This window comes from Malaya genurostris, chromosome 3 (genome assembly GCF_030247185.1).
Source record: "Malaya genurostris strain Urasoe2022 chromosome 3, Malgen_1.1, whole genome shotgun sequence".
Lineage (NCBI taxonomy): Eukaryota > Metazoa > Arthropoda > Insecta > Diptera > Culicidae > Malaya > Malaya genurostris.
The window spans coordinates 89393435-89409171 of record NC_080572.1 but is presented as its reverse complement, the minus strand read 5'-3'; the positions used below and the strand labels follow the sequence as shown (position 1 = coordinate 89409171).

At 37.3% G+C, this 15737-nt stretch overlaps 3 protein-coding genes across 7 annotated transcripts in view; 1 reads left to right on the top strand and 2 right to left on the bottom strand.

The window, feature by feature from the left end:
* Positions 1-4134, bottom strand: part of LOC131435857 (sodium- and chloride-dependent glycine transporter 2-like) — a 28801-nt gene extending 24667 nt beyond the window's left edge. Inside the window, exons 1-2 of one of the 2 annotated variants that reach the window (XM_058604094.1) lie at positions 3999-4134; positions 3713-3941 (exon numbers count right to left, since the gene is read on the bottom strand). In XM_058604094.1, coding sequence (XP_058460077.1) covers positions 3713-3941; positions 3999-4016 — 247 coding nt within the window. In that variant the 5' untranslated portion in view covers positions 4017-4134. The remainder of the gene's footprint in view (positions 1-3712; positions 3942-3998) is intronic. The other variant, XM_058604095.1, reaches the window with a different exon arrangement.
* On the bottom strand, positions 4097-6588 carry LOC131435858 (ankyrin repeat, SAM and basic leucine zipper domain-containing protein 1). 2 transcript variants are annotated; one of them, XM_058604096.1, is made up of 5 exons: positions 5981-6588; positions 5461-5928; positions 4915-5402; positions 4423-4792; positions 4097-4203 (listed from the first exon to the last, which is right to left on the bottom strand). In XM_058604096.1, the coding sequence occupies exons 1-4, from the start codon at positions 6059-6061 to the stop codon at positions 4444-4446; spliced, it is 1386 nt and encodes a 461-aa protein (XP_058460079.1). In that variant the 5' UTR covers positions 6062-6588; the 3' UTR covers positions 4097-4203; positions 4423-4443. The 2 variants fall into 2 exon arrangements, with proteins under 2 accessions (XP_058460079.1, XP_058460080.1); XM_058604097.1 differs by lacking the exon at positions 4097-4203 and having other exon boundaries at positions 4321-4792; positions 5981-6238; positions 6475-6572.
* A 7827-nt stretch (positions 6589-14415) lies between these two features.
* Positions 14416-15737, top strand: part of LOC131435521 (superoxide dismutase [Cu-Zn]) — a 2158-nt gene continuing 836 nt past the window's right edge. The window contains exons 1-3 of one of the 3 annotated variants that reach the window (XM_058603513.1): positions 14416-14518; positions 14608-14696; positions 15421-15737. The exon at positions 15421-15737 is cut by the window's right edge and continues 279 nt beyond it. In XM_058603513.1, coding sequence (XP_058459496.1) covers positions 14631-14696; positions 15421-15737 — 383 coding nt within the window. In that variant the 5' untranslated portion in view covers positions 14416-14518; positions 14608-14630. The other 2 variants (XM_058603512.1, XM_058603511.1) reach the window with 2 other exon arrangements.

The window sequence follows — 15737 nt, the reverse complement described above, 5'->3', positions numbered from 1 at the left end:
GCCGCCGATACCAAAAAATGGCTTGATGAGTGTTATCCAGACTCTGCACCGGGCGAAGCAACAATTCGTAAGTGGTTTGCAAAATTTCGTACTGGTCATATGAGCACCGAAGACGATGAACGCAGTGGACGTCCAAAAGAGGCTGTTACCGATGAAAACGTGAAAAAAATCCACAAAATGATTTTCAATAACCGTAAAGTGAAGTTGATCGAGATAGCTGACACCCTAAAGATATCAAAGGAACGTGTTGGACATATTCACGGATATTTGGATATGAGAAAGCTTTGTGCAAAATGGGTGCCGCGTGAGCTCACAATCGATCAAAAACAACAACGAATTGATGATTCTGAGCAGTGTTTGGAGCTGTTATATCGAAATAAAACCGATTTTTTCGTCGATATATAACAATGGACGAAACATGGCTCCATCACTTCACTCCGGAGTCCAATCGACAGTCAGCTGAGTGGACTGCACGCGATGAACCGAACCCAAAGCGTGGAAAGACTCAACAATCGACCGATAAGGTTATGGCGTCTGTATTTTGGGATTCGCATGGTATAATTTTCATCGACTACCTTGAAAAGGGAAAAACCATCAACAGTGACTATTATATAGCGTTATTAGAGCGTTTGAAAGACGAAATTTCAAAAAAACGGCCTCATTTGAAGAAGAAAATAGTTTTGTTTCACCAAGACAATGCACCGTGTCACAAGTCGATGAAAACCATGCTGAAATTGAACGAATTGGGCTTCGAATTGCTCCCTCATCCACCGTATTCTCCAGATTTGGCCCCCAGTGACTTTTTCTTGTTCTCAGAGCTCAAGAGAATGCTCGCTGGTAAAAAATTTAGAAGCAATGAAGAGGTAATCGCTGAAACTGAGGCCTATTTTGAGGCAAAGGACAAATCGTACTACAAAAATGGTATCGAAAAGTTGGAAGATCGCTATAATCGCTGTATCGCCTCTGATGGCAATTATGTTGAATAACAAAAACGAATTTTGGCAGAAAAATGTGTGTTTCTATTAAACGATACGAACTTTTCAGCCGAACTGTTATATCCCAGTCCCTACCATTGGGAAGATCATAGTTTGGTTACATAAACACTAATCCAGCATCAAAACAACCTCTTTAAAACGAAAATATGTGGGCTCGATTGGCGTCACCCGGTGATTCCTTTACAAAGCAATCTCTTCGCGTACATACTTACTTACTTTAATGGTGTACATTCCGTCTTCGGAACATGACCGAACGAATTGTAGCTTTTCAGGATACTCGATCTTGAGCCGCCGTTCTCCAGTGGCTCTGTACTCCCGCTGCGCGTGCATCCTCTTCGATTGCGCACTGCCGACACATACAACATAAAATATGCAGTTGATGATAAAACACACATTTAAGGTTTGCAATGAGATATGAACTGGTGAAAAATGATAGCATTACTGAGGTACCGCTTGACGATGACCCAATACTTTTCTACTGGGCATAGTTCTGGCGTGTTGGAAGGTCTGTATGTCTTTTTTGCAGGCAGCGGTGCGCTTCATGGTTTTTTCCGTAATGGAAAGATGCTGAATCCAGCCCGTACCGAAAACAAAACCAACTTGAGGAAATGCAACAGAAGTGTTTTAGATACTCATGTACATTAATTTGTTAGTCTCGGGATAAATGTCGCTTTTCAAGCCACATGAACAAATGGCCAACCATACGACATATTTCTTTTCAACAGCTTGATATGTTAGCATCTCTATCACATTTTCTCTTTCAATTTCCGTATAATATTCCTGGCCAGAAAACTGTTTAATGTACGAGGTCTGTTCAAAAAGTTCCCGGAATTTTTTAATTGCGCGCGTCTGGAGAGTCCGGTGGTCAACATTTTTTTTATTGTGTTGGTACATATGTCCCTAATGTACGGTGAAATTTTCAGCTGTATTCATTGTTTACATTCTGTCTTGTAGCGGCTGGTGTAGACGTGTTTTTTTTAGCTCGGCGATTTTTGTTAGTTTAAACAATGGAAGAATTGAAGAGTCAAAGGGTTTGTATTAAATTTTGCGTGAAAAATGAAATAAAGTGTAACCAAGTGTGCGAAATGTTACAGAGAGCCTACGGTGAGTCTGCTATGAAAAAAACAAGTGTTTACGAGTGGTATAAGCGTTTCCAAGATGGCCGCGAAGACGTTGAAGACGACGAACGCTCCGGTCGACCCAGCACGTCAATAATCGATGAAAATGTGGGAAAAGTGGAAAAAATGATTATGGATGATCGCCGAATCACTATTAGAGAAGTTGCTGATGAAGTTGGCATATCAGTTGGCTCATGCCATCATATTTTTTCAAATGTTTTGGGCATGAAACGAGTGGCAGCAAAATTCGTTCCAAAACTGCTGAATTCATCGTTGCTTATTCGTGATTTTTTGGCTAAAAACAAGACTTTAATCATGCCCCAACCTCCTTATTCACCAGATATCGCTCCGTGTGATTTTTTCCTGTTCCCAAAGTTGAAGAGACCCATGAAAGGACAGCGTTTTTCATCGATTGAAGAGATAAAGGCAGAATCGCTGAGAGTGCTACAGAGCATTACAAAAAGTGACTATCAGGGGTGTTTCGAAGACTGGAAAAAACGCTGGCATAAGTGTATTATATATAGGGGGGATTACTTTGAAGGGGACCATATAGATGTAGACGAATAAATAAATATTTTTTTAGAAAAATGAGAATTCCGGGTACTTTTTGAACAGACCTCGTATGTTTTGACGTAGGTTCAATCATCCTGTATCACGCAGCTAAACAACGTCGTCAGCATCTTCATGTACGGCATCCACCATTGTATTCGCGATTGTATTTGTTTCAGTCATCGTCACGATCTGCAGTCACCATATTTTTGTAAGTCGATACTCCGGCTCATTTCTCGGTTGATTTTTCATTAGGGAGTATAAGCAAGTGACGGTTTCGCTTTAATCACTGTTCCTTTCGATTATTGTGATGGGATTGAAAAGATTTTCTTTGATATCACTATTCTGTTTGAAAGTCGAAAGTTTCGGGTATCATTTCATGCAAAGAGTTGAGTGTTAAACGTGGAAACCGCTTGGTAATTAATAGAAGAGAAAGTAAACAAAGAGAAACTATCACTTGCTTATACGCCCTTTTGAAAAATTAACCGAGATTTTTCTGCTCGGTTCACGATTGTACACTGATAAAAATTTGCATGATCGATCCATATGCAATAAGCACTTCAATTTAATATACTTCATTTCAATACATAATCAAAGCGATTTGTTTTATGATTTCATGTGCAAATTCAAATGTATATTTTCATGAATTTAATGTGTTCTACATGCTACATCCCGGAATGAGTGGTTCTTCATTTTCCAAACACTTTTCTTACTTTGGCGACCGTTGATTCAACAATTTGGAGTGCGAGTATTTTGGATTTTAGCGATTTTTACGCATTACCCTACTAGCTTCGATGTCACTTTAACAAATGAAGAGCGAATGTCGAAATCAAATAGTAGGTTATGCACAATGAAAAAATATGCGACAAATTGATGTTAACCAATTTTTTATTGTAACACCCTTTATTAAAGAGAAATTTCACTCTTCGACTGCGTTAAACCCAAGCTCAACTGGCTTAGAAGGGACTATTTATGAGTACTAACACAAATTGTTCAAACTCATGCGCTTGCACACAATTACAAATTGGCATTTCTGGTGACATAACTTACCTCCACCATTATTGTAGCAAAGGTACGGAAAGCGCCATACGTTACCAAGTCCTACCGAGTAACCAATCAACGATAGTAGAAAGTCAAATTTTCCCGTCCAGGAGTCTCGGTTTGTGAGGATTTCATCATTTGGCTCGTAATAGGCCACTCTTCTTCGATGATTTGTTGTTCCACCAATGCCCCAATCATCGACCGATTGGAGCCTGTTCGCACCACGCAGTTTCTGATGCTGCAATCATGCAGTTTGATTAAAGTAGTGCATATATTTAGTGGAACAGTCATATACCTCAATGCTACTCTGCATTTGTATTTGAGATAAGAGATAAATTCATTCACGTTACACAATCGATACTGACTGCTTGATCGACCGACGATCCAGTACCTGTTATTGAAACCTGCACTTTTGGATTAGGTGGGATATGGCAAACATATGCTAAACACTTCTCACGTGTGCATGAATTTCCTTTGCTTCCATGCGTAGTTTGGCGCATCTTGAAAGTAATTAATTAACGAGGTCTCAGTTGCTATCGTTAACAAATTTAGGGTTTGCCGATTTTTAACATTTATAAAACTATACGTTATTACACAATGGAATAGAAATTATTTAATTAACCCTTAAAAGTTATTAATAAACAAGTAGCCAATTGTTTTTGTTAGTAAATTTCGGTTGCACCAAATGTTCAACATTTATTATACTTCACATTGATTACCTAATTGTACTTGATTTCAAATCATTTTCTTAGAAAACGAACCAAACTCGTCAGAGCACCAGAGATCACGATGATGAATATAACGCGGGTAGTCGACCAACCTTTCCATTTTTTCTGATTGCGAGGAGTATCGGCATCGATGTGCAGTACTGGGCGCGTTGATAGCCGATGAATTTTTTCGATCTCTTTTTCTAGTAAAGCAACGGCCTGTCTCATCGGTTCCAGCTTCATTTGACATTTTGTTAACAGTGATCCAAGTTCAGCATTTCCACCACTGAGTGATTTCATTTGCGCAACGTATACCAATGAAGCTTGCATTACGGTAAGATGCTTCAAGTGATTGCCCAGCATTTCAAACAAGTCATAGGAGCTGAAAGCAAAAATTACTTAGTAATAATATTTCAGAATTGCAAATATTCAGCCAAACGCGTTATCAGCATTACATCATTGTTTAAACATTTGAATTGACCTATAATTTATAATCGTACTTACTCTAGAACACAATCTTTATCGAATTTTTTCATACTCCGTTTGCTCCAGGTCTGCCGATGAAATTTCAGCAATCCAAACAAGATCTTTTTTCTTTCGAAGGGTAACTGAAAACCCAGATCTTTCAACTCGCTGTCAGTCAAGGTTAGATATTGCATCAAATCGAAACCCTCTTTTGCGAACACACCCAAATGTTGTTCACTGTACGATCCGAACAGTAGAAGTCCAATTTCCTGATGATATCCGGGCATATCGTTTTCCGTTTCACCGTAGCATAGATCTCGATAGTGATTGTAACTGAGATATTTGTTCGGTATGGTATAAAAATCCTGATCGGCTGGAAATAATTGAGCAACCTCCTGGTACCCCTTGAATTCCGCCTCCTGTTTGGGAGTAAAACCTCTCCGATTGATGATATCAGTCGAGGCACCGGATTTGAGTAATAGTTTAACAACCTCTGGCTGATTACTGTTCACTGCATGGAAAAGTGCCTATAATAGACGTAGTTATTGAAAAATCGAAATCAGCAAACGACATTCATTAACATACTGTCAAACCTTCATTATCAGTTGCTTCAAGCGAGGCTTGATCTATCATCAGTTTGACAACCTCCGTGTGCCCATTCGTGATAGCAAACATTAACGGAGTCATTCCATAGCTGTCGGTACAATTAATGACCGCTCCAAACTCCAAGAGCAGTGAGACCAACTTGAGTACATCCTCGGAATTACGTGTTGATTCGCAGGCTGCCATGAGAGCAGTTTTCAAACCCCAATTTTGATTAACATCGATTCGTTTTTCTTCCAGAAGGAATTCTACAATCGCATACTGAGCCTCGTTACATGCTAATAGCAGAAGTGGCCAGCCATGTCGCAGGCAGCCGTTCAACAGATATTTGTCCGCTTCTAAAATCAGTTGAACCTCGTCCAAATTTCCATCGACAGTGGCTTGATATAAGGCATCATCGTTGTTTGTATTTGCGGTTGGTGGAATTTTATTATCAATTTGCTTCACTGACTGAAATAATTATTTTAATATATTTACTAGTTTTACTTTATAGTATTTTTACTTCCGATTTGCTGTATCCGAAATCGTATCCGAATTCCGAATCCTCATCAGAATCAGAATAGAACCCTGCAGGCCGGAACATGTTCAAAACAACTAATGAACGTGCGATTCGATAGGAACGATAGGGTACGATAACAGATTTTTTTATTGTTCAACCGGCAAACACATTCACGAAAACTACTATACATATAAATGTCACTTTGCAAACATCTCGCATAACCTTTCATTAGGGGCAGTTGTTGAAATTCACATTTTTACACTAAAAAAATATCATGGTAATTAGGTTTTTTATCGTGACGACACAAATGAACAAGTAATCATCCTTGACAGTTCAGCGGTACTGTTTACAAACAAGCTTAAACAAAAATCGAAGAGCACATCTAAAACAATCATCTTTACACTTTGCAACTAGTCATTTTTATTTAATAAATATCAAAAAGGAACCGTATTCAATCGTGAACAAATGTTTTAAAACTTTACTTAGGCGATACGGACCGTAAATGGTCTGATCCAATTTGTCAATAAACAAACAAAAGAAATTTCTGTTTACAAACAGTACTGCTGAACTGTCAAAATGTGTTCATCCGATTGAGGTTAGCAGTGATGGTAAAAAACCTAATATAATCCTGATGGTACCCGCTTGTGAGGAATTCTGGCAACCGTCAGAAGACTGGCTGCATTCCGGCAGACCCTGTCAGCTTGGAGCGAAATCAATCTTCAGCTTAGCAACGCCATCGCACGGCATCACATTCAACATATCATCAATTGTCCCACTTGTACGCGGCTGGCAGATTTCCCCCCAGACGGCCGGCTATGCCTGCCAGCCATTTTTGTCGGAATTCTGCCAGAATTCCGGCAAAAGTCTGGCAACAATGCAACAACCGTTTCCGGCAGAGAATATCGCCTAGCGGTTATTAACGGTTCTTTTCTGTCGGATTCTTGCCATACAAGATTGGCAGAACGGTTTTGAATCGGTTCTACATTTTAAGCGTCTTAGTTTTATTTTTTCAATAAAAGATACATTTGAAAGGCAATAAGTTATTGCTCTTCATATATACTAATCATGGAAAATGTTATTGCCAGTAGTTATTGCTACCATATCAGTATGTTCTTCTTTACAATGTACATTGTGAAGATTGTGAACGTTGAAAATACTATTCATATTGTTCATATGAACAGAATCTATATGGTAACTACATGATAGTATAGTCACAGACTAACAGACAGGACACTCAAATTAGATTCTTCAATAATTTTAACGGTCATTTCCAATATTCCTTTAGTTGGGACAGTACTCACATGTGTCATGATGGCGCCACGTTACCCTATCAAAAACATCCTGTCTGTCATCTATAACTGTGTTTATTTTTTTCATTTACCAACAGAGTTGCCATTCATACAGAATTACCTGTAATGTATTGATTTGTATACGTCCATGCGAATTTCATGCAGGATACAGATTTAATACATATTGCCAAAACTAAATACATATTTGTGCCTACTTCTCATCCTCCAACGCAATACCAAATTGAACCCGTTTTGTTACAATATTTACTTGCTTCTGGTCTGCCGCCACTTATTTTGGGTGAAAACTACCAACACAAAAAAATAGTTTAGATGAACAACGTTGAGTCAAATAAATGGTTACCTTCCAACATCGCGAAAAAGTTAAATATATTATCAACGTAATCCAATAATTTATTTTGACGATTCATTTTCAAATATTTTGATGAAATCAGGCATCCCTGCAAGCAGCTGATCGGTGTTGACAAACGAGGGGAAACCAACTAGTAAAAAAATTTTTACTTAACACAAGGGGTGTACAGATAGTAAATAGTTCGCGCAGTTCAATATAGGTGGAACTAGTGCATCACGAAAAATTATTTTTATAAGAATTTACTCATACTGTCATGTCTGTTAGTCTGTGGTATAGTGTTTTTCAACCGACTATGTATTTTATTTAAGCTGACTATACAAATTGTCAATAAACGCGCACACTTAAAAATTTTCGCAGAATTCGATAATTTTTTACCGAATTTTCAACAGCTGAATGTTCGGTAATCAGTTCGGTAATTGAATTGATTACCGATCGTTCGGTAATTGCTGAACTGTCAAACAACTACCGTAAACTATAAACCAAATGAATCTAACTGATTGTTCGGTTTTTTTTCTTTGTTTTCCTTTGGTTCAAATTCTGGATTTTCGGATTTTAAAAAACAACACAAAACCACAAAAACGAAAGTTCCAGCCTATTGTGGCTATAGTTTTATTCCACGAAAGAAAAGGTCAGATGTTCCGGCTGACCGGAATTATGAGCGTCTTCCAAAACACTGCACGATCCATCGTGTCCACCAGAAATTTCCCTCGAACGATTTGTGTAGGCAGCAAGTGGACAAGTGATACAATTTTTTTTCCTCCTATAAGTAAACAAAAAGCTTTTAGTGGTTCTATTGTTCTAAAATCGTTTGCACCTGTACCTCAATCCATTCGATAAACTCTTAAAGATTTTTTTCGTTCGGTTAATAAAAAGACACTGAAAATTTTAATAACTGTTTGACCGTTAGTTTCACAACAATCAGTTTTCACAGAAGTTCGGTTATTGGGAGATAATTTTACCATACGGACGGTATGGTTTTTACCGTACTCGGCGACTATTCAGATTTACCGTATGAACTGTATATCTATTTACAGAATTCTGTAATGCAAACTTGTGTAAAACTGATCGTCCGGTAAAAATTTGCATAATTGTTGTAAAATGAAGTTCATTTACCGAAATATCGGTAATTTCTATCGATTACCGAAAGTTTTCATTAAAAAAAATACCGAACAACGGAATCGAATCTTAGTGTGCATTTATTCTTTTATTGGGCATACAAAAGTTTCAGTATGGCTGAAAATTTCGTACGTGTATAACATAACTGGAGTGATGGATGCAAAGTATTTGTATTTTGTGCATAATTTTCCATTTACATTGGTCTTGAAGGTTATTAATGTAAGTTTTATAGTCATACTCGTTTCCGTTGTTGAAATTGAACTTCTCAACGTTTTCGCCGATAACGGTTTGTTTTCAGTGAAGTCGAATCGTTATTGTCGCATTTTGTGTATGTGTGGTTGGACAGCAGAGAACAGTATTTGAGTGTCCTCACAGACAAGTAATAAATAGACACATTTTAAAACTGAACTACTATACTTTAATACTTAATAAAGACATACTACACAAGACACAATAAAAGAAGTTGCCTGTACTGTTAGATAACCGTTCTGAATCTCTCTCTAGCCGGACTGGCGGCAATCTCATGACAGCAGCATATGTGTCAACGCAGTGGCAGCATAACTGTCAATCGAGAGCATAATGGCAGGGTTGCCAGTATTGCCGTTTGGTTGGTTGCAACAGTTATGTAAATGGACGTCTTGTATACGAAAAATTAGTAAATTATAGGTCGCGAGGAAAAATTTGAGCGCTTTATGAATAGAGAAATAGCAAAATATCTCAGTGCGGTAATCTAACAGGTGTTGAGGTTTACTTCTTGACTCGGCTCTAGATTTCGTCCTAGCTGCTCATTCTTGTTCCGGGAAATAGTTCACTGGATAGTGATCCAGATTCCTGGATCAGCAACTGCAACCAGTAATTCTTCTACGTCAATCATCAACCTTTCACCAGACATCGGCGTAATGAGTGATGCAGCATTGAACTGATGTCTCCATCTGAGCTGAAGTGACAGTTTCCAGTTTGCCACCACAGCATGAGGATTTCTTCCTGATGAGGACCCTGAGTCAAAGATCGCCATTCCCGATGGAACTGGAAAAACATTAGCAGTGGAATCAGTAGCGTTGCGGTGGCGGTACGACGGTCCGTGTTGATCCACACCTCAACATGACTACTACGATGATCGATGTCACTCCGATGCGTCCACGCAAGCAGTAACACGTTACTTCAACATGGGCAATACTATAAAATTTAATTCGAAAATAAAACAGATCATTAACAAACTTTCTTATTTTTTCTAGTACTTAATAGGATTTTAAATTCATTTCAAATCAATATTGTCGAATTTCAATATTGTCGAATCAACCATTATTTTGAATTTCGAAACAACTAGAAATGAAAAGTCAAAAATACCATGGCTCTAGTTATAACAAAATGAATAATGTAAAAAAATGCAGTCGTGATTACGCTAACCATCATATTCATAATAGTTATTCAGACAATGTACTGTTCAATATTACTGCTCAAGAGGCAAAGCCTTATATAGCAAAAACGAACTTGACCATTGTTGAAATCACCTGATTGTATTGTCGGTTCAAAACCACTATACTCGCATGGTCAAAAAGATCCATGATATAGTAACTGGTACCATAACATTTTTCTGAGTGTAGGGTTACGCCAGGTGGAGCGACCTTGTTCATTTTTTTGCTCGCAAAACCAGTCCTCTCTAAATAGATTTTTCGAGATAGATATTGTACAGATTGATTTTTCCCGCCAAATACAGATTTATGAAAAAAATAGTTGGCAGCTCTGATGTATAATCGACATCACTCAAAATCGACTATCAGATTAGCAGATTCTGTAATTTAATCAAAGATGCCAGATTTTTTGTTGTGCAGCCTTTTGAAAATCTAGTTTATCGCAGATTTTTGTCAAAATTTACAGACTTTCGAAATTGCCACGACCTGTTTTTTTTGCTCGTCAATTTAGTTCAGCGTATAGCGGCCCTTACACGAGCATTATTTTTGTCATTTTTAATGATGACTAAGTAATGATGTATTTCAAATTTGATAGAAATCTCGTCATTACTGCACCATACACGTTCATTAAAATTATTATTTTTCATTATTTTTTAGTAATGACATTTTTAATGACTGTTGTAAGGGTCGCTTATCATATCGTATAGAGAAATAAAGACATACTTGCTTCCCGCTTGTGAGGAATTCTGGCAAACGTCAGAAGGCTGGCTGCATTCCGGCTGCTGTCAAAATTGTCCTGGCGAAATTGCATCATTATTTCGCCGTACGTGTCCTGTTTATTTCCCTCCTCCTTCTTTTTTATTTTTTTCGACTTCATTTGATATTCGTCAATCCCACATGTACATACAAGAAACGAATCTTTAGACGAGGTAAACGAGATAGAAATATGGGTATGTTTTGTAGTGAGAATTCAATCGACGACACGACCTGCCACTCGCTATTAAAAACTGTATCGCAAATTTAACTACCCCTCAGTAACTGGTAATGTCAAAACGACATTGCTTAAGAAATTTTTAAAACTGGCAACACAAATTGATAGATTATTGATTTTGAATAATAGTTATTGTAACCTTGGTTACTGTATATTATAGACCAAATGAATGTAAACAAAACAAATCCCGAATCATTTTTCATATGCGAAATAAATGAATGGTAGAAATCGTTATCCTAGATCACCACCTAAACCGAGCGAAGAGAATAAATTACTCACAATGACGCGTAAGTTAGCGACTGAAAAAGCAAAAGCTTATCTACTCAAGGATGATTTAATTTAAAAAAAATTATTGAAAACTGCACTAAACAGTTTACGGCAGGATAAAATATATTGATGGAAATCTCGAGGTTATTCGGTGAAGAAATGAATCCAAAGAGAATGAACTAACAGTGGCATTTTTTTCGGATGGCATTTCCAACTTATGTCAATTGGCAATTGTTGTATATCTCATATATTTCCATATATTGTAGACAATTGTTCTTAATTCTGAACAATGAATTTAATGTATTACAAAACAGTTTGCAACTACCTTCTTAGAGGCTCCACTACCGCCTGAAACAAGGAGATGTCTACTAGTTAAAATATATTGGAAAGATTACTGGTGATAGTAAACCTTTATTGGGAGCCATTACATTACATTATTGAACCACTAATAATTTTTTAAACTATTCCAAAAGGCAAATTGATTCACATTTCAAACCTGTTATGCACGCTTGCACGTATCTACGTTCTCAAATCGTTTGTTTATTTATTCGTGGACTCCATAGCAACTTGTTTTTAGTAAATTGAACAGTGTTGCTCGAGAAGATTATTTCGATCATTCTCAAGGGGTCACTATATTTATGGTAACTGGCGGTGAATCGTTAACGGACAATTTTCATGTAGATTTTTCTTCGAAGTGCCTGGTCGTGTCGTCGATTCAATGTTATTGGCAATAACATTTTTCATGATTAGTATATATGAAGGGCAATAACTTATTGCCTTTCATATGTACTTTTTATTGAAAAAATAAAACCAAGACGCTTAAGCCGACGACACGACCTGCCACTCGCCTATCGAAACTGTATCGTAAATTTAACTACCCCTTAGTAACTGGTAATGTCAAAACGAAATCTCTTGAAAAAATGTTGAATCTGGCAGCACAAGTTGATGTATTATTGATTTTGAATAACATTTACCATAACCTTGGTTACTGGTTTTAAACAGATTTTAGAATGTAAACAAAACATATTTTGATGCCATTCCACAAGACGGTCGAGGACGATTATGGCCTCTGCCAGAGGCTTGTTTCAATTTTAGTGGGAATCCTGTATCTACTAGAAATAATGGCTGATAAAAATTCGTTTCCCAAATGTACTGCACCGTGTCTTGGATTTTTCCTAGCAGTACAATTTCTATCAGCTGTCGTATAATAGTTAGAGCGACGACATGACAAAGCTATGAAGAATGTAAACAAAACCAATTCCGAATCGTATGTCAAATCTCGGAAAAATGAAATTGGGATTACCGATCGGCTTAAAGATGGTCTTCTCGCGGTAATTTGCAAGTGCTCCAGCAAGCAAGTGGTTTTGATTTGATAATCGAAGATAATATGAAGAAAAAAATGATACACCATTTTGCGTGTCAATTCACAATTCGGGGGTAAAAATTGGCCAATTGGTTCTCTGTGTGTGTGTGTGTGTGTGTGTGTGTGTGTGTGTGTGTGTGTGTGTGTGTGTGTGTGTGTGTGTGTGTGTGTGTGTGTGTGTGTGTGTGTGTGTGTGTGCTACGGTATTTCGCACTCAAAACAATAGTTTCATACTACTAACGATGAATGATGATATATTAAAAGGTGTTTGATTGCAGCGAAAGGACATACAAAATAAATAAACAAAATGATCTTGAAATTATCGAAAGTCTCTGACTATAGATAAAGGAAGATAACCAAATCAAAACAAAAATGGGTAGCAAGGATATATTAGTAAAAATATACATGTACATTTTTAAGATCATCTCCAAATGTTGATTGAATACTGTGTCTTCTTGAAATGCAGTTTTTCATTTGAAATTATCCATAATTTTGTTTGCTATTTCATGGACATTCCTTACGAACACGTTTCTTATTTGCTAAATAATGGGTGAAAGAAACCAACATTTTAATGAAAAATGACTGGATTGATTTTTTTCGTTTCTTTCCACAACAGTTAAAAATTATCCCAGGTGAATGTTTTTCATTAATTGTCTTAATGGTGGCTGACTTACGTTGCCGGTCGGTTAGCGAAACGCTGACGCTACTGTTTGGGTTTAAGGGTATTAAAAAGTTACAAAATTTATACAATACACGATTTTGCAACTATTTATCAAATAATTTTATCGAATGGAAAAGTGAGATCCGTAAGATGGTGCAGAGATATGTTCAGTTGCATTACATTAAACGCCTCCGGAAGAAACACTTTGCGATGCTGCTGTACATGCAGACTGTTCAAGTCCATTTCTAGCTGCATTTTCAAAAAGACGGAAAAACACAAAGAAATCTGTATCAGCTAAATGAAAAAAATCAAAGATATTTGGAATGTTATGACGATATGTTTACATACCAAAGAATTCGTAGATTCAAGGTTCATAAAACACACCAATAAAATTTGAGCACTCACCTTTATCATAGCTTTCACTGATATTGCGGTAGCGTTTAGAATCGTCGATTTGGTTGATCCATATTCTTGAAATGCTCTCAGGAAGTGGAGCTGTGTGCAGAAAATTAAAATTTAGAGATATGTTCCACAAATTTCTCAAACAATTTGTTTATTTTTTCTGGGACTCCTTTTTAACTAATTCATAGCAACTTAAACAGTGTTGCCAAAAAATATTATATTTATCATTATCAAGGGGTCGCTACATTTGTGGTAACTGGCGGTATATCACTTACGAACACTTTTTATTCTGATTTTTCTTCGGAGTGTCTGGTCGTGTCGTCGCTTAAGCTGTAGAACCGATTCAAAACGGTTCTGCCAATCTTGTATGGCAAGAATTCGACAGAAAAGAACCGTTAACAACCGCTAGGCGAAATTCTCTGCCGGAAACGGTTGTTGCATTGTTGCCAGACTTTTGCCGGAATTCTTCCAGCCGTCTGAGGGGAAATCTGCCCGCCACGTACAAGTGGGTTACTGCAGATTTTTTTCCGGATATTCAGACTTTTGCAACCCTGTCTCAAGATATTTAAAATTTTTACCTGGCATCTCTGAATTTAATCGTCTTTCTTCATTCACTGTGAAGGCATAAGGAAGCGAAACCGTTTTGTCTCGTTTTTTTATTGATCTTAAGGTATATAAATACAGCTTTAAAGCACACTCGGTTGCATTTAGCGTAGATAAAAAGTGCATTGGATAACGTTCAGAACTAATACATTTCAGTGAACAGTTTCAAAGAACTTAAAATGCCGGCTAAAGCTGTTTGCGTACTGAGTGGCGATGTCAAGGGCACCATTTATTTTGAACAGAATGTAAGTGAAATTGCCGATAGAACAGTTATTTGCAATCAACTTATTGTGCATATAAATATGTATTTTATCATTATCTTATATAACCGCAGTGCTAGAATGTTCTCACTTTTGCATTCAATTGAAGTACTTTTCGGTTTTACTGCTGAAAATGGTGCGGAAGTTTATAGAGCTATTTTTGATTGTTCTTATCATTCGTTAATTCGTTATTGGAGCCGTGTGCAAAACTAACTCAATACTTCAAGTTGTCCTTTTGTGCTACTTGAAGATGACGCGACAAATAGGTATATAAATTCGCACATTCATGCTATCTACACGTTTCGGTTTATGATGCATATTGGCCGGGTCAGTTATTTTTGTACATTGAACAAAAGATTTCCGTGTAAACAGATTGAAATTCGGTAATGATTGTCGTCAGTATCTTGCGTAGCATGGGTTAGTTAAACTAGATTTGTAACTGAAATGATTTCAATACTAAACCAACTAGAGAAACATAATTTGATGTCAGGCTTTTTAACCGTTATCCACTTATGATAATGATAAAGTTTAAGGTGGATTTTTTTTTCATATCAGTTTTTCTGTGATAGTGTTAATATGTTTTTAAACAAGTGTTCGACAAAAATAGTTTTTTTTTTCATTTGATAGTCTTGAAATTAAACTTCTTACCATAATCAATGTCACTAACGTGTTTGTTTCACACACATTTTGCTCATGCTTTTCATTGCAGGGAGATTCAGACCCGGTTAAAGTCACCGGTGAAGTAAGCGGTCTGAAACCGGGTAACCATGGTTTTCACATTCATGAGTTTGGCGACAATACTAATGGCTGTACTTCGGCTGGACCGCATTTTAACCCGCACAAGAAGGAACATGGCGGTCCGGATGCCTCTGAAAGACATGCTGGAGATTTGGGTAATGTTGTTGCAGATGCCAGTGGCGTTGCAAAAGTGGACATCAGTGACAAGCAGATTTCTTTGGCTGGCTCTTTGAGCATTCTCGGACGTACTGTCGTTGTACATGCCGATCCGGATGATCTTGGATTGGG

Bases quoted from the DNA above. Each gene is read 5' to 3' on its own strand.
- LOC131435858 (XM_058604096.1), bottom strand. From the start codon at position 6,061: ATGTTCCGGCCTGCAGGGTTCTATTCTGATTCTGATGAGGATTCGGAA. The intron at 5,929-5,980 runs GTAAAAATACTA...TAATTATTTCAG, and splicing joins TCGGATACAGCAAATCGGAA to TCAGTGAAGCAAATTGATAA. The intron at 4,793-4,914 runs GTAAGTACGATT...TTTTGCTTTCAG, and splicing joins GATAAAGATTGTGTTCTAGA to CTCCTATGACTTGTTTGAAA.